Here is a 20,397-nt window from a genome sequence, read left to right on the forward strand (position 1 = left end):
GGCCCCGGCTCGCTGCACTCCACCGTGACCACGAAGATGGCGTGGGACCGGGAGCTCCTCTCGTTCATGCGCGTGAAGCCCACGGAGCGCGACTGGTTCCCCAGGCGCATCACGTGCTCGATCTCCTGCGCGTTCTTGGTCACGACCGTGGACAGACCCCCCACGTAGACCCCGGAGTCGGGACTTTCCTTCAGCTCGAGCCGCGCGCTGTTGTCCTTGCAGAGCAGGTCCCGGATCTCCTCCCGGTAGATCTCCAGGTACGAGGAGCGCACCAGGTACTTCTGGCCGTGCGTGCGGGAGATCTGCGTGAACACGTGCTGGAAGGAGTTGGGGATGACGCCGCGGCGCTCCGGGTCGCCCGCGACGCCCTCCATCGTGTGCGTCTTGCCGGTGCCGGTCTGTCCGTACGCGAAGATCGTCCCGTTGAACCCGCGCAGCACCGACTCCACCAGCGGCCTCACGGCGTCGTCGTACACGTCGCGCTGCGTGGAGCTCCAGCCGTACACGGCGTCGAACGTGAACACCTTCAGCGGCTCCTCGGGCGGCGCGCGCGGGTTCCGGATGGCGATTTGCCCCAGTTTGAGGTCCACGTCCAGGACGTTCTCGCACGCGCCCTTCTCCTCCTTCTTGGTGAAGGGGCGACACCGGACGACCACGCGCACCGCCTCTCCGCTCTTACCTTTGGACATGTTTACAATCTCAGGGAGAACATTAATGTCTCATGGCGTCACGCGCGAGGACCGGGGCGCTGTCCGGAGACGCGTGCGTAACGTGTCCAAACGCGCATGACGCACGAGAAACGCACCTTTCAAACCCTCCCGTGGATTTAGTCACGCGTTTTGTCCCGTTTGAGCATCGCGGGAGTGAGAGAAGAAGCTGAGGATGCAGAAGATGCTGATGATGCTGAAGGATGCAGATGATGCAGATGATGCAGAGCAGGAGGAGAAGCCCACGCGGGACGTGTGGCTCGCGCTGCCGTTCAGACCCGAGCGGAACACGCCCTGATGCGGACAATGGAGGCGACGTCGCGACGCTCGAGCAGCGAATGAGGTGCGAGCTCGCGCCGGGGTCTGTTGTTATGGTCACGGGGGCGCGAGTGTCTGCGGTTACGTCATGCGTGAGCTCATACTCTGTAATAGACGTTACACAGGGTTATGTCATAAATATGAGTTATTATAGGCGCGTGAGTGACTGTGATTATAGGACTAATTATGACTAACATGTAATCAATTAAAAGATCGTACAAGTTCAACAAAATTGAACTTAATTACACACATTTTGTATAAAAATAAATACAAAAATATGTAGACTATGCATCGAGACTTACTATATATAAATATAATATATATATATAAATGTTATGTATACATATATTTTATATATATTCTAATATATATAATTATACATATTAAATATATACGTATATATTTTTATATATATATAATTACATATATATATATATATATATATATATATATACATATATTTTTTATAAACATTCAACATAAAGTGAATTTTATTTGCAGGAATCATTCTGAATCCAGGCTCAGAACAGTTCTGTGAAGTATTTGCTCTGTATTCTTCTCTTTTAAAGTAAATATAATGATCATTTGTGGTTCACCTTTGTTTTTGAATTTCCTCTTGTCAAATCCTAAGTACTTTTACAGTGTGTACTGCAGTGCAGCATTTAGTGCATTTGATCCTTTTCTCCATTAATGACACAAACCAGTGAAAATGTATTTTTATTTATGAGGCGACTTTTATACAACTCAATTTTATTGGACATAAAAAACATGAATAATTTGTTGCAAACGAAATTAAACTACGAAATGCTGTTAATTATATTAAAGTCATGTATATTACTGCAGAAAAACACACATTCGTGACTCGATTCAATAACAAAACTTTATTCTTAGACATTTACATGAAGTCAAGCTCTAATGTACAAAATAAAGACACATGGACAGACATTCTTTCAAGTGAAGCGCCACCAGCTCCCGCTCTCCTTTATACAAGTGCACCGCGTGTTAGCTCTGGAGCCGTTCATCAAATATAAAGTATAAAAACATCCGCCGCCGCGTCTCCGCCTTCAGGCACATTCCGGCGAGGGGCGAAGCGCAGAGTGGTTTAGTTTCATCACTTGTAAAACTTCTTGCCCGCGTCGTGGGCGTGGTCCAGGAGCAGTTGGCACGGCGTGAACGGGCTTCCATAAACCGCCTCGAACTGCCTCATCTTCGCCACCAGTTTGTCAGCGCCGTAACTGTCCACGTAACGGAACGGGCCTGGAAGAACACGCAAGAAGCACACGTGAAGAGGTTTGATTAAGAATGATGGGAAGTTAGGACAGTTGCCACTAGAGGGCGGCAAAACACATACTATTTAGATCATTTTGTGACTTTGAATATCAAATTTGTCGTGAAAAATGCAGGAAAACGGCAGATTAAAAATGAAAAAGTTGTTGTAAACCTTCAAATAAGAGTATATAAGGTGATATTTCTGCACGTTTACGATTTACTTGAGAGATATTTCACATAACGCTGGGGAATACGGTGATAAAAATCTAATTATGATGGAAAATCTGCCGTTTCGGTCAAATCGCGCAACAAATGTGTAAAATGTGTTTAAAAGGTTCAAGTGTCGCTCACAACGTAAACGGACCATAACATGAAGCCCAAAAGTACAGAAATATCGCTTTACCTTTTCCGTTTTGTCACTTTTCTGCATATTTTTAACAGTTTTGATTCTGCCTGAAACATTAAATATTCTGATTTTGCAGATTTACAACATTCTTAATTGTGATTTGGAACCAGGAAAACCTGGAAATGCATTTTTCCACATTTGTCTGATGATTAAACCTCACTTAAGATGTTTAGTCATAATATCGTCTGAATATTGTTTTCAGGACTAAGATACACATTTTTTCAATATCTCCCGTCTTTAATTCAAGATAAAACTTTATTTTTAGTCTATGTTCAGTCAGTTCCATGTTTACATCTGATTTTCATGTGATCAGATTTCATTCCGTTCACGAGCGAGTGGACGAGGAAAATGCAGAAAAAGGACAAACTCACGCGGAAAAGACAAAAAAAAAAGGGAAAATTACATATTGATAGAATTATATTAAAATTCAACATACTTTATCTTCCAAAAACAATTACTCTGAAAATCCATACATTAACTGACAGAAATTTCCTTGACATTCAAACACAAAAAAAAATCTGATTTATTATTTTAAATGTATTTTTTATTTTTTTTAATTAATTTATTTAACTTATTTTATTTGTTTAATTTATTCTATTTTTTATTGTATGTATTTTATTTTATATTATCATTTTATACGTTTTTATTTTATTCATCCATTTTTATTTATTATAACAGTTTATTTATTTAGTGGTTTCCACCTCATTCTAATATTCTTTTCTGGCCATGAAAAAGTTATTTCACATTTCACTGCACACAAAACACCACAGACCGGCCGTAACAGTGGAGACAAAAGCCTTTACCTCCGAGACAGGGAGGGAAGCCCAGCCCGAACACCGCGCCCACGTCGCCCTCTAGTGGACTGTTGAGGACGCCCTCCTGCAGACACAGCAGGGCCTCGTTCACGAACCGAGAGATGAGCCGGTACTGGATGTCCGAGTCCGACGACCTGAGGCGGAAACACGTTTATTAACACGCTAACAACACGCTAACAACACGCTAACAACACGCTAACAACACGCTAACAACACGCTAACAACACGCCGTCGAGCACGCCACTCACACAGCTGGGTTGGGGGTCAGTTTGTACTTCTCCAGAATCTCGTCCATTTCAGAGTTGAGTTCTTTTGTTTTCAGGCCCGGCTGGTACACGTAGCACCCTTTGCCCGATTTACGACCTGCAAGACAAAAATGCGGGTGAAGAACGGGACCGAGCCGGGGGACGTCCTTTCAAAATAAAAGCGTAACCTGCGGCGTACCTTTGAAGCCGAGGTCCACCATGGTCTGCAGCACCTCCACGTTGCCGCCGCCGAAGCGCGCACCGAACGCCTTGCCCAGGTCCTCGGCCACGTGCGCCGCCACGTCGATCCCCACCTCGTCGATGAGCGTCGCCGCGCCAACGGGGAAGCCGAAGCTCGTGGTCAGGCCGTCCAGCTTCTTGGCGTCGGAGCCTTCCTGCAAAACAAAACGGCACGCGCAAGCGACGGTTTATCACTCGACATCAACGATTGCAACGAATGTGACGTTTTACTGAGGATTCTGGATATATTTACTTCAACGTTTGAAGGCATCTAGTAGTAGTAGTAGTAATAGTAGTAGTAGCAGTAGCAGTAGTATTGTGACACCAGGCTTAGACTTCTACGTGAGTAATATTTAGTTTGAAGTAACAGTTCAGTTTTATATTATTATTTATTATTATATTTATAGATTTACATTATTATTCATATTCAATATCTTTATAGATATAAATGATTGTTTATATTTGTATTATTTATTAATACATTTATATTACTATTTATTTTTTTATATCTATTATCTTTATAGATTATACAATTTCTATTTTTTTATTGATGATATTTATTTATAGATTCATATTATTTATATTTATTTATAGATTTATTTTATTATTATTTATTAATATTATTATTAGTTTTATTCTCGCTTGAGTAACTCTTTAAGCCACAGTGTTTCTCTTGGACTCATGTTCGTGTCGTCTTTAGAGTCACACTTCAGGCTCCGCCCCCTCACCTGAAGGACTCGGATCGCCTCGGCCAAAATGGGAGCCAAACATCTGGTGGTGTAGAACCCTGGTCCGTCCTGAAAGACAAAGACACGTCCAGATCAGACAGAACATCATCATAATCATCATAATCATATTACACAGAGCTCCAGACTTACTCCCACTACGATGATGACCTTGCCCTGCTTGAGTCCCACGGCCACCGCGGACGCCGTCGTGTCTTTGGACGTTTGCTCCGTCGTGATGATTTCCAGGAGCTGCATTTTGTCCACGGGAGAGAAGTAGTGCATCCCGACCACCTGCAAACAACAAGCGCGTGATAAACAACAAGCGTGTGGTAAATAACAAGCGCGTGTGGTAAATAACAAGCGCGTGTGGTAAATAACAAGCGCGTGTGGTAAATAACAAGCGCGTGTGGTAAAAGACAAGCGTGAGGTAAACAACAAGCGCGTGTGGTAAATAACAAGCGCGTGTGGTAAATAACAAGCGCGTGTGGTAAATGACAAGCGCGTGTGGTAAATGACAAGCGCGTGTGGTAAATAACAAGCGCGTGTGGTAAATAACAAGCGCGTGTGGTAAATAACAAGCGCGTGTGGTAAATAACAAGCGCGTGTGGTAAATGACAAGCGCGTGTGGTAAATAACAAGCGCGTGTGGTAAATAACAAGCGCGTGTGGTAAATAACAAGCGCGTGTGGTAAATAACAAGCGCGTGTGGTAAATAACAAGCGCGTGTGGTAAAAGACAAGCGTGAGGTAAACAACAAGCGTGTGGTAAATAACAAGCGTGTGATAAACAACAAGCGTGTGATAAACAACAAGCGTGTGATAAACAACAAGCGTGTGGTAAACAACAAGCGTGTGGTAAACAACAAGCGTGTGATAAACAACAAGCGTGTGGTAAACAACAAGCGTGTGGTAAACAACAAGCATGTGGTAAACAACAGGTTCATTCAAAAGGGCCTCTTGCTTAAAGAGGACAGAGGCTGCAGTACCTTGTCCGGCCTCTTGCTGGCAGCGGCGATGTCTTTGATGGGCAGAGCGCTGGTGTTACTGGCAAAGATGCAGTGAGGGGACACCACCTGGAGGACAGAGGAGGAAACACACGGTTCTGTTCACACGCTGGAGTTGGAACATTCATTTTAGGCTGGTATAAAATTCAAAATGCTTGAATTAAAAAAAAAAAAAAATCTAGTAACGTGTACCCGCAGCCACTGTAAAAGTTGACTTGTGCTGTGGGAATAAAATCGCCACAAATATACAATTTACAGAGTACAGCAATACTTACAGTGCTACAAATTATAAAAAGGTTATCACAGAATAGCAAATTTTTTTAGGTTTATAATTTCACTTCCTGTTTGTAATTGATGACATCCCAGCAAACACTGGGCCAAAACTCATCTAATGTCACTTTTTTTTATATTTGACATATACAAATATATGAGAGCGATTTTATTTTGTTGAATCAATGTTTAAAGAGTCAAAAAAGTTGTTTTAGTGTAAATTCTGCATAAACTTTGTCTGGAATGAGTGATGTCACTTCCTGTCATTTTCCACCGATTTTTCAACATTTTCTTCACAAATACCTGCTCGATTGGTGTAAAACTATAATGTATATGTACAACAGGTATTAATTATATTTCCATGTTTCTTTGTGAATTTATTTGTAATTCAGTTAAGTCAAACGATGATTTCTGTTGTTCGAGTCTTGTTATAAATAGTTTATTAACCTATTTGGTTAATAAACTATTTATTAAAGGTTAAAATGTGGTGACTGAAGTAAAATAAAGTGTATTATTCATTCAAATCTGTTTTTTGTTGTGTTTTTTGACATTTAGATTGAATAATGCCACTGTTTGTGTTTTAATTTTTGTTTATTTTACTGTGATTCAGAGTCTGAACAGTCCAGATATCGACACAATGATGAAAATATCACCACAATAACGCGCATAAATAGTGGATTAATTGGCGCTTGTATATAAGTTAAAGTGTGTTACTCACGGCTTCCACCTCCTTGAGCACGGCGTGTTTGATCTTCAGGTCCTCGAACACGGCCTCGATGACCATGTCGGCCTTTTCGAAGCCGCTGTAGTCCAGCGCCCCCGTCAGGCCCGACAGGATGGAGTCGCGCTCGAACGACGTGATGTTCCTCTTCTTTGTTTTGTCGTTCAGTCTGAGCAAACAAAAAAAAACAAAAAAACCTACATCATTTCCTCTTTCGACGAGCAGGGCGTGTCTAACATTCAGAGCGTTGCCGGCAGGATTTATATCGTTTTTACTTTAGTTATACTTTGAGACAGGACGGTGCAGTGTGAACGGGGGAGGAGAGCAGGGAGGATATCCGGCAAATTGTCAGAAACTGGGAATGACCTCGCAAGACTGAGGCGAATCACACAGGTCATGGCATATGTGCTGCTGCTCTGACCACTCCACCACCGGCAGTACAAAGTAGTTTCAATATTTCTTAATTATTTTTTTTTAAATATTGGGAACTTTTTACACAAACATGCAAGACGGGCATTATTCTCTATCTATTTTGCTTTTCTTCCCAAAAAAATAAATATAAGAAATAAAAGAAATACAAAATAAAGACAAAAAAAACTAATTTGTGGAGTTGAAAATTAGTTTAGAAAAAAAGGCAATTATTTTCTTTATTTTATGTATTTGTACCGGTTGTACATATAAATGATAGTTTACAACAATCGAGCAGGTATTAGTGGAGAAAATGTAAAAAAATCTGTTGAAAAATAACAGGAAATGACATCACTCATTCCAGTCAAAGTTTATTCAGAATTTACACAAAAACAACTTTTTTGACTCTCTAAACATTAATTAAGTCAGTCATATTTTTATTTGTCAAATTAAATAAACTGTGGCATTAGGAGTTTTGGCCCAGTGTTTGGTGGGTAATTTCCTAGTGTGATGTCATCATTTACAAAAAGGAAGTGAAATTATAAACCTAAAAAATGTGCTATCATTTCTATAATTTTTAGCAAAGTTCAAAATATATTTATCTTGACTGCATTTTAGTTCAATGAGTCGTCCGACCTGTAGGGGGCGCTTTAAAGGGCATTAAACCTATGAAGAAACTGTTCCTGAGCCTTTGTTCCTGCGAGTGCTTGATCCACGCTACATTTACAAACTATAAAATAAAAGATAGAATTACTCTCCAAAGACTTGACACTGTAGTTAAGTCGTTTCTTGTATTTCTAGAGGTATAAACGGCCCCATGGCTCCCGTCCCCCCGTGGCTCCCGTCCCCCCGTGGCTCCCGTCCCCCCCGTGGCTCCCGTCCCCCCCGTGGCTCCCGTCCCCCCCGTGGCTCCCGTCCCCCCGCTCCCGTCCCCCCCGTCCCCCCCGTGGCTCCCGTCCCCCCCGTGGCTCCCGTCCCCCCGTGGCCCCCGTCCCGCCACAGCCTGAGCACAGCCTTACCCCTTGTAGACCTGCTGCTGCCCCCGGGCCAGTCCCGCCTCGGTCGTGTCCTTCAGGATCGTGTGCACGCCTTTGTCCACCATCACCTGAGCGATGCCCGCCCCCATCAGGCCGGCGCCGAGGATGGCCAGGGTCCTGCGGGAGGAGGAGGAACGGGACATTTACTATTTTAAAAACGGACAAAAATATATAAATACAACTGCAATCGTGTTTCGTTTATGGTCATCTGGACTGTACGTACTCACATTCACCTTATTATAGAGTCAAAAATGTGAAAAAAATTAAAGATATTCATCAAAAATACACTTTATTTGTAGATATTCTCCATCTAAACGCCTTCAGTCAGCATATTTCAACCTTTATTCGGTTAAAAATGATTGAAATAGTCTCAAAGTACAATAGAAAGAATAGTTTGACTCATCGACTAATAAAATAAAATGGCTACGTATTTAATAATAATCGTTTTTAGCGTCACGTACTCGACTTCTTTCTCCGGCGTCCCGAAGCGGTTCTTTTTGCAGGCGACTTGTCCATGGTACAAACCGATGAGAGCGGCGGATTCAGAGGTGCGAGCCAGCTTCCCGAAGTTCTACAGAGAAAAAAGAAACCACGACAGAGTTTAATGTTTGAATGTTTCACCTGAAGCTCTAATGGACCAATGGAAACGCACCTGAGACTCGGCCAAGTACCCGGCGATGGGGCCCTGCTCCACGCCCGTCTTTACACACTGAAGGAACACGTCAGTTCAATGAGTCAGAAGTATTCAAACTCTGCAGGTCACGACGTCGTAGTTTAGAGTTCAGATTTATGACTAAAGTGGAGTTCAACATGTTTCTCACTTTTGTTCAATATAAAACATAAATACATTAAAAAGAAAATCACATTAGAGACGCAACTATGTACAAATCTTTTGGTATAATGTCACGCTATAACATTTGCGATTTATATATTTTCAAATTTCATCCATTTATTTTTTATTCCTACCAATTTTGTTCATATTTAATAGTTTTTATTTATTGACTTTATCCTTTATTTATTTATCCATCTATATTTAAAATAAATAAAATATTAAGAAATAAAAATGTTATTATTTTAAATGATTATTAGTCCTTATTTTTATCCATTTTACCTGTGCTTGTTTTGTCTCCGTGTAGCATTTGAGACTTTGTGTTGGTAAAATGTAATAAAGTTGGATTGAGTCGTGAAGAGGCTAAAATAAAATGTAGAAATGCAATTTTTTTTTCCTTTGGAACAAAAAGTTCTGCCACATCTTAAAAAATTAAGCTATAAACGTGCAAAAATAGAACTTCTCGTTGTCTGGATCTGTGCAGTTTCCATGTTTTTTTAAGCTTTTTTTGACAATTCAATATCACAATATTTGGATTATCGTTACATCCACAAATCACATCTTTAAAACGCTCAACAATTCCATTCCTACGTCACGTGACCAGCGATTTAAACTCAAAGCGCTCCATCCCCTTTAACACTCCCATCTCCACGCTCCCATCCCTCACTCTCACGCGCTCCCATCCCTCACTCTCACGCGCTCCCATCCCTCACTCTCACGCGCTCCCATCCCTCACTCTCACGCGCTCCCATCCCTCACGCGCTCCCATCGCTCCCATCCCTCACGCGCTCCCATCGCTCCCATCCCTCACGCGCTCCCATCCCTCACGCGCTCCCATCCCTCACGCGCTCCCATCCCTCACGCGCTCCCATCCCTCACGCGCTCCCATCCCTCACGCGCTCCATCCCTCACGCGCCCATCTCTCACGCTCCCATCCCCCACGCTCCCATCTCTCACGCTCCCACCTCTCACGCGCCCATCTCTCACGCTCCCATCTCTCACGCTCCCATCTCTCACGCTCCCATCCCCCACGCTCCCATCCCCCACGCTCCCATCTCTCACGCTCCCATCTCACCTCGATGATCTTTAGTGGAGCTGGATACAGCCCTTTGCTCTGCTTCATCACTTTTCCATGGACCGTTTTGTAGATCTGATTCCTCACGACCTCAAAACTCAGGACGTAGTCTTGAATTTCTACAAAACAAAAAGAGAATTTACAGATTTGGACGCGTTCCTGGTTTCGCCCGTTAAACTTACTCTGCATCGTGCTCTTCGGTTTGACGAGCTGGATCTTCTTGTCGGCAATTCCACGGGCGCATTCGATGGCGATTTCTTCTAGATACTCAATCGTTCTTTCCTCCGGACTCTTCAGACCAGGACCTTCACGGAAAAGAGAGGGAAATGTACGTTACGGTCGTCGTCTCGCGGTTTAAAAGCGCCGTCTTTGCAGTCGAACAATCGCGCTGCTTTTTCTTTTCTCCACGCGCGCCGACAAATGAGACGTCGAGCTTTGTTTCACACGGAGAATCAGGGAATTGATTGATTAAACTGAAAAAAAAAAAACATTTTAAAACTAGAATAAACCCTATCCCGAAATGTTCTTAAGGGAGGGTAAAAAAAAAAAGATTTAAACTTTTACAAATGTGTTCTGAAATAAATAAATAAAAAAAAAAATGATTCAAGAATTCTTTTTAATTTATATTATTAATCAAAGTGTGCAAATCTTTCTTTAAAAAAGGTGCCATAACATGTTTTTTTTCACGTTTCGTAGTCTATCCACCCGTGACGTGTCCCCCACAGCTGTCTGCTTCGCGTTGGGGAGAGGGGGGAGGGGGGATAATGACACATGCCTGTGGTTATGACGCGGTCTTGCCCCACCGCCCGTCAGTTTGGAGATTCGAGGAAAGGAGATAGTCTGTACTATAGCTAAAGACTGCGGGAATCAATCAATAAAACACTCTGGGTACATATATGAAGCACAAATAGCAATGTAAGAAGGTTAAAAGCTCTGAAAAGTCGATTTTGCATGTTATGGGACCTTTAAGCCGAGCCGAGGTGGAAACGGTGCGTAAACGGCCAATGAATGGCGCATAAACGGCGCGGCGCCGGCGTCTTACCCAGAGGGTCCACGAGCTGGTCCACAAGCCCCATCTTCTTGGCTTTGTCGGCTCGGATGTTCCTCCCGGTCAACATCATGTCAAAGGCGCCGGGGAGACCGACCTGGCGTGGGCAGAACATACACGTTTAGCGCTGACAAGTTTAACGGCGACCAACATCTACGTTTTGCGGCGCTCACCATTTTGGTAAGCCGCTGAGTGCCTCCAGCGCCGGGCAACAGCCCCAGCATCACCTCCGGCGTCCCGAGCACCGTCTTTTTGCTCTTGGTGGCGATTCTGTACTGGCACGCTATGGCAAACTAGAGAGAGAGAGACAGGAAACGTCAAGCGTGCTCCAAACGTTAAGTACAAGTGCATGTTTCAGTTTGGAATGAGATGGGAAACGATTAAACACGGGAATTAGCGGTTTTTATATTCCACACTTGAGAATTTGAATCCAATATACCATATTTTCCGAACTATAAGTCGCACCGGAGTACAAGTCGCATAATGCATAATAGAGAAGAAAAAAAAACATCATTTCACACTGGAGTATGAAATGCGGTTGCAAGTGTGAAAATAACAAATAATATCACATATAAGTCGCTCCGGAGTAAAAGTATACAAGTATAAGTATAAGTCGCAACACCGGCCAAAACTATGAAAAAAGGTGCAACTTATAATGCGGAAAATACGGTAATAAAAATGACCAATATTCATGCCTTAAATTTGAGATGTTTGACCTGCTGGTTTATGGACAACAAATTAATTACACCTTTTAAAAATACATATATATATTTTTGTTTGTTTTTTTAGTGAGGAAAACAAACAATGGCTATAGCAACATAAAAATGATACAGAAAAGACAAAAAACTACGAAAAGAGAAAATAAATAAAATAAAAATAAATAATAATAATCTCTATAATTAAAAACATATCAAAATAAAAAGGTGGTAGGGGTAATGAAATGTATGTATGTGGACTCAAAAACACGATCAGAGTTTGGATAAATAATCAAAAATAAAATTAATATTCTATATAATTAAATAATAAAAATAAAAAGGGGGTAAAACGGGTGGGGAAAGAAAGGGGTGCACAGTTCAGAGTTCCTGAATTAACTACACTTAATAAAAAGAGGATGAAATTGAAGTAAACAAACCCTAAAACACGATCAGAATGAGCTTTCTTTCCTTCTTTCTCTTCAAAAACAGTCTCTCTCTGGCTTTGAGTCTTACGACATCATATTTATGAACACGACAGACTTTAAACGCTTTGCAAATGAGTCGTTATAAACCTAAAACGCTGGTCGCTCACCTCTAGTCCGCCTCCCAAACACGAGCCGTTGATGGCGGCGACGATGGGCTTGGGAGACTTCTCCACCTGCTCGAACATCTTCTGTCCTGCCTGAGACAGCTTGGTGACCTCCTCCTCGCTGTTACAGGCCTGGATCATGCTGAAAACACCACATTATCATCAGAGACGCATGAGGATCACTGCATAAAAGAGCAACAAGAATGAAAAGCGTCCATTTTGGTTTTACAACGACAGTGAGTTGTGGTTCTATTCAAGAAGTTGGACAAGGCCACGATTGTGTCAAGCGTCTGGAAAGAGCCTTAAAAAGTGACATTAATCTATTCGTTTTTTGTTTGTTTATTTATTTTGAGCATATACGTTTACAATGATCAAAAATGTAGCAAAACGTGTAATTAAACTCAAAAACGAGTGGAATATCAGAATCACCATCAGAATCAGAATAAAGTTTATTGCCATTTGTCATTGAACAGGATTCACAGACATAGGAACTTGTCCTGGTGGTTCATGCAACACAAACAAACACTGAACAATAAATACAAAAACAATGGACAATGAATAGCTACCGGACATTAAAAATAGGTAAGTAAAGTTGAAAATAGACATAATATGTACATAAATAAAATATGTAGTGCAATAAAAAGTGAACAGTGCAGTGAGTGCAAAGTGTTTAAGAAGTTTTCATGACTGTTCTTATGACGGGAGGTTCTGGTCCGGATGGACCGAAGCCTCCTGCCTGAGGGGAGTGGCCTCCTGCCTGAGGGGAGTGGCCTCCTGCCTGAGGGGAGTGGCCTCCTGTCTGAGGGGAGTGGCCTCCTGCCTGAGGGGAGTGGCTCAAAAAGTCCATGTCCAGGGTGAGAAGGGTCCAACCTGCTAGTCCCAGAGTCCTGGAGATGTACAGGTCCTGCAGAGATGGAAGTCTGCAGCCGATCACCTTCTCAGCAGAGGGCGCTGTAGTCTCTGTTTGTCCCTGGCTGTGGCTCCAGCGTACCACATGGTGATGGAGGAGGTGATGGAGGAGGTGAGGATGGACTCAATGATGGCCGTGTAGAACTGCACCATCATCTCCGTTGGCAGCTTGAGCTTGGCTTTCCTCAGCTGGTGCAGGAAGTACATCCTCTGCTGGGCCTTCTTTATGAGGGAGCTGATGGTGAGCTCCCATTTGAGGTCCCGGGTGATGGTGGGCCCCCACTTGAGGTCCCGGGTGATGGTGGGCCCCCACTTGAGGTCCCGGGTGATGGTGGGCCCCCACTTGAGGTCCCGGGTGATGGTGGGCCCCCACTTGAGGTCCCGGGTGATGGTGGGCCCCCACTTGAGGTCCCGGGTGATGGTGGGCCCCCACTTGAGGTCCCGGGTGATGGTGGGCCCCCACTTGAGGTCCCGGGTGATGGTGGTGCAGAGGAAGAGGAGGGAGTCCACAGTGGAGATGGGGGAGTCTGTGATGGTGAGGGGGGGGCTGTGTCTCCACCGTCTTCTGGGCGTTGAACTCCAGGTTGTTACTGCTGCACCAGGACACCAGCCGCTCCACCTCCTGTAGAGACTCATCCCCGTTCCAGATGAGCCCGATTAGGGTGGTGTCGTCCGCAAACTTGATCAGTTTTACGGAGGCGTGGCTAGAGGTGCAGCAGTTTGTGTACAGGGAGAAGAGCAGGGGAGAAAGTACACAGCCCTGTGGAGCTCCTGTGCTGATAGTCCGTGTGTCCGAGATGTTCTTCCCCAGCCGCACGCACTGTCCGATCCGTCAGGAAGTCAGTGCTCCACCTGCAGGTGGAGTCAGACACATTGAGCTGGGAGAGCTTGTCCTGGAGCAGGAGGATGGTGTTGAATGCAGAGCTGAAGTTCACAAACAGGATCCTGGCGTCGGTTCCCGGGGAGTCCAGGTGCTGCAGGGTGAAGTGGAGTGCCAGGTTGATGGCGTCATCCACAGACCTGTTGGTTCTGTAGGGGGTCCAGCAGGGGGTCCAGCAGGGGGTCCAGCAGGGGGGAGGTGAAGGACTTGAGGTGGGGGAGGACCAGGCGCTCAAATGACTTCATGACTACAGACGTCAGCGCCACAGGTCTGTAGTCATTAAGTCCAGTGATCCGGGGTTTCTTGGGGACAGGAACGATGATGGACGACTTGAAGCAGGTTGGGACATGGCATGACTCCAGGGAGGTGTTAAAAATGTCAGCGAAGACAGTGTCTTAAGGTGGCCGGGGTGACGCCGTCTGGTCCAGCAGCATTTTTGGGGAAATGTAATTGATAAAATCCAAGACCAAGAACAGACATTTCATTCACAGTTATTCAGAGAACTATAGCATAAAGAACATGCTAACAAGTTTAGCAAAGCATCAGTTTTACCCCAAATCACTAAATCCATTGAATTCTTCTTCCTCTGTGTCACTTCTAAACAACTCCACAAACTCCAGAGGTAGAGGAAGTGCAGATTCTTCTTCTGCGACGCTTAGAGCCTAGAGCGCCCTCTTGTGGTTGTCAGTGTGAAAATAATGACTAATATCACATATAAGTCGCACCTGGCCAAAACTATTTAAAAAGGTGACTTATAGTCCCGTAATTCTGCCAATTAAATAAACCACTAACAAAAAAGACTTTGGTTGATGAAATATTGGTTAAAAACAAAGGCAAACGGTGACTGACTTGATGTCTGCTCCCGCGATGAAGCACCCAGGTTTGGAGGAGATCAGCACCGCACTCCGGACAGCGGTATCTGCCCAAACTTCACCCATGACCTCTGCCATCTCGCTCTGCAGCTGCACCGACAGCGTGTTCACCTGCCGCCAAAAACAAACCCGTCACGTCATCACAGCGCGTCATTTCCGGTCAGAACGACGGGTCCGAGCGCGTTCCCAAACCTTTGAGGCGGGGTCATTGATCCGGATCACGGCCACGTCGCCCTTGACCTCGTAGTTGACGTGGGTTCTGGCTGAAAAAGGAAGGGAAAAACACGACACAAACGAGTGAGCGCGGCGATAACGATGAACGACATACATTTACGTACGGGAAAGACTTACCCGACATGGCGGGCGCTACGGAAAACGACCGGAAACTGTGACCTGCAAAAGTGTGTCGATGTTAATGATGATCAGAGCGATTAATAAGTTTAAACATGAGCAGATTCAGACACGATACATACAAACGATACTAAACGGACAATACAAAAGACAAACATGTATCTCTCAATCTTTCACAATGCATCAGGAATGTGCTAAAATGTGCCATGGTTTAGGGTCAAGTGTCAAAACAAGTGCAAAATGGGTTCGACTAGATGTTTCAGTCTCCTTCATGATTTAGTTTTATTCTAAAAATCGATTATAATTACAGAATTAGGGCAAAAACAACTACGGTATTAGCACTTCTAACGACAATTAGGTCTGTTATGATTTTCTTATCTGTTGTTGCTGTAGGATAGGATTTTAACTGCACCTACTGTATATATGACTCATTATAGATGCAAAGTACTCGTGTATTCCATTGTACTATTTACAGTACTTGTCACGGCTCATAGTGCACGGTGGCAAAGGCGGTTAGCGCTCTTGCCTCCCAAGAAGGAGATCATGGGTTCGATTCCCGGACCAGACCAACATCACATGATCTCTCTGGGTGGAGTCTGCATGTTCTCCCCGTCTCTCCGGGTTCTCCGGCTCCTCCCACCATCCAAAGACATGCATGTGTTAGGCAAAATTGGTGACTCTAAATTGGCCCTAGTGATTGAATGTGAAAGTGAACTGTCTGTAATGTCTATGTCTCTGTGTCAGCCTTGCGACAAGTTGTCCACTGTCCAGGGTGTACCCCGCCTAAGGCCCAAAGTCACTGGGATAGGCTCCAGTCACCCGCGACCCCGAAAGGGAACAAGCGGTAGAAAATGGATGGATGGGTCACGGCTCATGTTTTAGAACAATCATTTACAGTTCAATTTCACCTGGATAATCAGGATTTTCTTTGTTTTACCCCCCATTCACTTTTTTTTTTTTTTTTTTAGCAAACAGCAACAAAACACACATAAAACAAACTGTAGAAAGAAAAATATTTTATAATAAAATATGTAATAGAAGAAAAAAATATGTAATAATGGAGGAAGAAAAAAAATATCTAATAAAATATGAAAATATGTCATAAGATAAAAATATGTAATAAAAGAAAAAAAATATGTAATAGAATAAAATATATGGAACAATAGAAGATAGATGTGACACTATAATGATAATTTTACAAATAATAAAGCGAAAATCAAAAACAGGGCTGGGCAGGACCAGTGAACTCAGGATAAGTTAAAAAAATAAAAAATGAAAAATTAAATAAGCAAGTAAAAGGTTGGTTGCATCCAAAGAGGGGTTAACACGCATATAATGGCAAATAATATGAGTGCCATTGTTTATCGATCTATTTTAAGTTGAAACTCATGCTTTACAGGGTTGTTTTTGTTGTGTCAATGGTATAAAGTAGTTTCAATAATATAATGTAGCCTAACATTTTCTTGTAGCAATATATATATTATCTCACTTCAAAATGTGTCATCGTGAGGCTCTTTACCACAAATATTAAGACTAATTATTGACATTTAACGGGGCCATTTCAGGTCAAGCTCTTGCATAAAAATAGTATCACGTGTTCTGCTAGCTTTACTATGCATGAAAGTGAAAGCATTAATTTCATACAATTTAACAAAGTAATCCAAACATAGACAAGATAAAATACCATTGTTTTAAAAGGAGATTGACAAGTGGTGACAATACTGGAGCTATTATTATAACATTATGACCTCAACGTCCTGGTCACACAGAGCCACCTTTCACCTACTGAGTGCAGACAGTGAAGTTAGCACAATGGCAAATGAATGGAACAAACCAGATCAAGTCATTATAAATCAAAATTAAACACTCCAAACACTTTAAATGACAAATATCTACTTCGCTTGAGTTGTTTACTACGGAAGTGCTAACTTTTAGACGAGTTTAGACTAGTTTCTTTGGCTTTTGCTAGCAAGCCAATGTATTTATTGAATAACAAAGCTACACGTGATACGTAAATCGAAATAAATGGGGACTAATGCGTTTAAATATTGACTGTCATGGTGTAAAAAATAAGCCTTTCATTGATAAGTTTAGCTAGTTTGTGCGTTTGCGTAGTCTGGAGGTGCTAACAAGCTAATTACCCGGCTAGCGCTAAATTAAACACACCGAGCGAGCCACGCGTTTTGGGCACATTTACGTACGACTTTGCGCATCGTTTGTTCTTTTTCTGTAAATATAAGTCGTGTTGTACCTGTGAAGAGCGCGTATTTCCACGATGTTAGCCTGGAAAGCACGCCAAGGGCTCGTACGCCAGCCATGTTTGGGAAGCGGAGGTCAGATCCTGCTGCGGCGGCGTGATGAGCCAAAGCTGAGCGGCTAGTGCTAGGCTAGCTGTCATTTCACTTCCTGAAACGCGTCAGGCTGCGTGCGTTTTGATTGGCTGCAGAAGGACATAGTCGTCTCCTATTGGCTGATGCGTGAGATAGTAGTGGACTCGCGTTGGTTTGTTTTTACAGCGCACCTTTACATTTTAATTATTTATTTTACTTATTTATTTTTTATATAACGTAACTTAGCATTCAGTATAACATTATTTAGCTTGATGTGTAGATTGTAGATTTATATTTACTCTTTTATATTTATTTTTATATTTAACTGTCTTTTGCGTTTTGTAACCACAAGACGGAGCCAAAGTTAAGTTGCTTCAGACATGATTGTTTTGTGTCACTACTGTAAAAAAAAAAAAGATTTCCCCCCACAATTTTCAACATTTTGACCAACGTTTTGACCTTATATATATATATATGTATATTGAAATGATACATAAAATGATGCTCTTACAACAACTCTTGAGTTGTAGTTTCCCCGAATACTTTTATTGAGTAATATCTTGGACCTCTACTTTGTACTTCTACTGTCAAGATAATTTAAGTAACATTACATTTCAGTAAAAGAAATAAAATCTATCTTTTTATTGGTGAAAAGTTCTCAAAATGTTGCCCCTATGTCCCTTTTACACTGAATAAATGTGAAGCTAAAGGGGCCATCTCTATTTAGTGAAAACATTTGGTTATACAGCAAATGCATTATAAATAGATCAAAATTATCCCAAAATACGATCATTTTAGCAGTTGTATTTACGTTACACATAAGCCATGAAAGGTGTTTGTTGCATTGCTGAAACATGAAATAAAACCGCTATTTCTAAACATATTCATGCTGTAATCGCACTTGAATCTGTCGCACTTTCAGGCGACAGATTCAACAGGACAGGAAATAGTTGAAACTGTTGCACAACTTTTGGTTAATGCAATGTTTATGTGACAGTACATTAGGTTAAATTTAAGGAAAGTTAAACACAACAAAACCTGAAGTTAAAGTCCAAAATAAATATGACTGTTTTATAATATAGTAATAATTGTATGAACATTGGGTTGGACATTATTTCATTTTAGGCACAGAATTGGAATAATAAAACAGATAACTTCCTTAAAAATAATACTTAAATCTGGTATAAATTTACTATGAGTTGATTGCAACTTATAGTATGTTCTTTTTTGTTTTTTGTTTTTTTGTGTGGCAAAATTAAAATACTCGAATAATGTCTTAAAACTAGGCTTTTTGAAAGTTGCTTTGTATATTTATTTGGATCTCTTTGATTTTAGTTGTTGTGATTCTAAACTACCGTGTACCTAAGTAGTATAAGTACTTTGCTCCTGACCGATATAGTGTGCAGTAAAAACATACACAGAAGTTATTGTGGTTGTAGTAATGGCAAAGTGGCAGTTACAGCAATTTTCATACAGTTTTTACACAGATTTTTAAGACCTTTGGAGTCAAACAGATTAATTTGATTTCTGATTTCATGATGCAGGGCACTTTTGTAGGAAAATTGCAGAATTTTGAGGATTCAGCGACACTTCTCCACTTCTTAAATGAACAATAACTCAACTTTGATCTGATCATTATCCGATTTCTTGAGTTGTCAGGTTATTAAAATGTCACATAAACAGTTATATCTGATGTGAGTCGTTTTGACTAGGATAATCATGCAATAAAAGGGCCAAACTAACCCAGATAAGACAAAAAGGGAAGAGAAAATATGTAAGGTAGAAAATGTTACTTTAAAATTCATGCTACTTTGTCTGCCAAACGACTTCTGAGTCTGATTTAGACTTGATTTAATAAGATGTACCAGGACTTGGACTTCGAGGCCGGTGTTTCTCCTCACAAAATAGATTTTAGTTTTGAAAATAGTTTTGTCTTTGCAGCTGAATAAAACACTGAAAATCAAACATGGAACAAGTTTTTAAGAAGAACCATCCACTAAAAACATGTAAATATGAGCTTTATTCAGTAATGGCATGTAATTGTTAGCCCTGAACATGTGTCATTAAGCTTCATAATGTGCAATACTGTCATATTCATGTGCAATACTGTCATATTCATGTGCAATACTGTCATACCCATGTGCAATACTGTCATATTAATGTGCAATACTGTCATATTCATGTGCAATACTGTCATACCCATGTGCAATACTGTCATATTAATGTGCAATACTGTCATACCCATGTGCAATACTGTCATATCCATGTGCAATACTGACATATTCATGTGCAATACTGTCATACCCATGTGCAATACTGTCATACCCATGTGCAATACTGTCATACCCATGTGCAATACTGTCATATTCACACATAATGTCCATCATCTTGGTGCAATATTCTCTGTCCATATAACAGCTGTAAATAAGAGTGTTACTATTGTTATTATTTTTTATTAAGAGTTTAAGAGTTTTTTTTTAAGTTTAAGAGTGTTATTAGAGTGTTTTAATTTTTTTAATCTGTTTTTGTTGTTATTATTGTTTACTTCTGTACCCATTTTGTGTTGCAACAGTGGAATTTCCCCATTGTGGGACAAATAAAGGCTTAACTTATCTAATTGACTTGAAATGAGGACTTGGACTTTACTTTAACT

General features: G+C 41.8%; 2 protein-coding genes across 2 annotated transcripts in view; both read right to left on the reverse strand.

Annotated features, from left to right (window-relative positions):
- LOC140370704 (kinesin-like protein KIF3B) overlaps window positions 1-696 on the reverse strand; it is a 27,017-nt gene extending 26,321 nt beyond the window's left edge. The window contains exon 1 of the mRNA XM_072457909.1: window positions 1-696. This exon is cut by the window's left edge and continues 521 nt beyond it. Within this exon, the coding sequence (XP_072314010.1) occupies window positions 1-689 (689 nt within the window). The 5' untranslated portion in view covers window positions 690-696.
- A 1,429-nt stretch (window positions 697-2,125) lies between these two features.
- On the reverse strand, window positions 2,126-17,777 carry hadhab (hydroxyacyl-CoA dehydrogenase trifunctional multienzyme complex subunit alpha b). Its single transcript, XM_072457643.1, has 20 exons — window positions 17,666-17,777; window positions 15,415-15,456; window positions 15,256-15,326; window positions 15,041-15,174; window positions 12,406-12,544; window positions 11,292-11,411; window positions 11,113-11,215; window positions 10,253-10,375; window positions 10,071-10,189; window positions 8,819-8,875; window positions 8,628-8,737; window positions 8,149-8,283; window positions 6,719-6,890; window positions 5,713-5,799; window positions 4,879-5,019; window positions 4,729-4,797; window positions 3,960-4,155; window positions 3,764-3,878; window positions 3,504-3,649; window positions 2,126-2,282 (listed from the first exon to the last, which is right to left on the reverse strand). Exons 1-20 carry the CDS (start codon window positions 17,730-17,732, stop codon window positions 2,137-2,139), a joined length of 2,292 nt encoding a protein of 763 aa, XP_072313744.1. The 5' UTR covers window positions 17,733-17,777; the 3' UTR covers window positions 2,126-2,136.
- Between the last annotated feature and the right edge of the window lie 2,620 nt (window positions 17,778-20,397).

This window comes from Eucyclogobius newberryi, unplaced genomic scaffold, assembly GCF_026437365.1.
Source record: "Eucyclogobius newberryi isolate DKJ021-1_F unplaced genomic scaffold, fEucNew1.0.hap1 SCAF_21, whole genome shotgun sequence".
Classification (NCBI taxonomy): domain Eukaryota; kingdom Metazoa; phylum Chordata; class Actinopteri; order Gobiiformes; family Gobiidae; genus Eucyclogobius; species Eucyclogobius newberryi.

Bases quoted from the DNA above. Each gene is read 5' to 3' on its own strand.
- hadhab (XM_072457643.1), bottom strand. From the start codon at position 17,732: ATGGCTGGCGTACGAGCCCTTGGCGTGCTTTCCAGGCTAACATCGTGG. The intron at 10,190-10,252 runs GTAAGTTTAACG...TTTGTTTTGTAG, and splicing joins ACCGAAGAGCACGATGCAGA to AAATTCAAGACTACGTCCTG. The intron at 5,800-6,718 runs GTGAGTAACACA...TCTGTCCTCCAG, and splicing joins TGCTCAAGGAGGTGGAAGCC to GTGGTGTCCCCTCACTGCAT.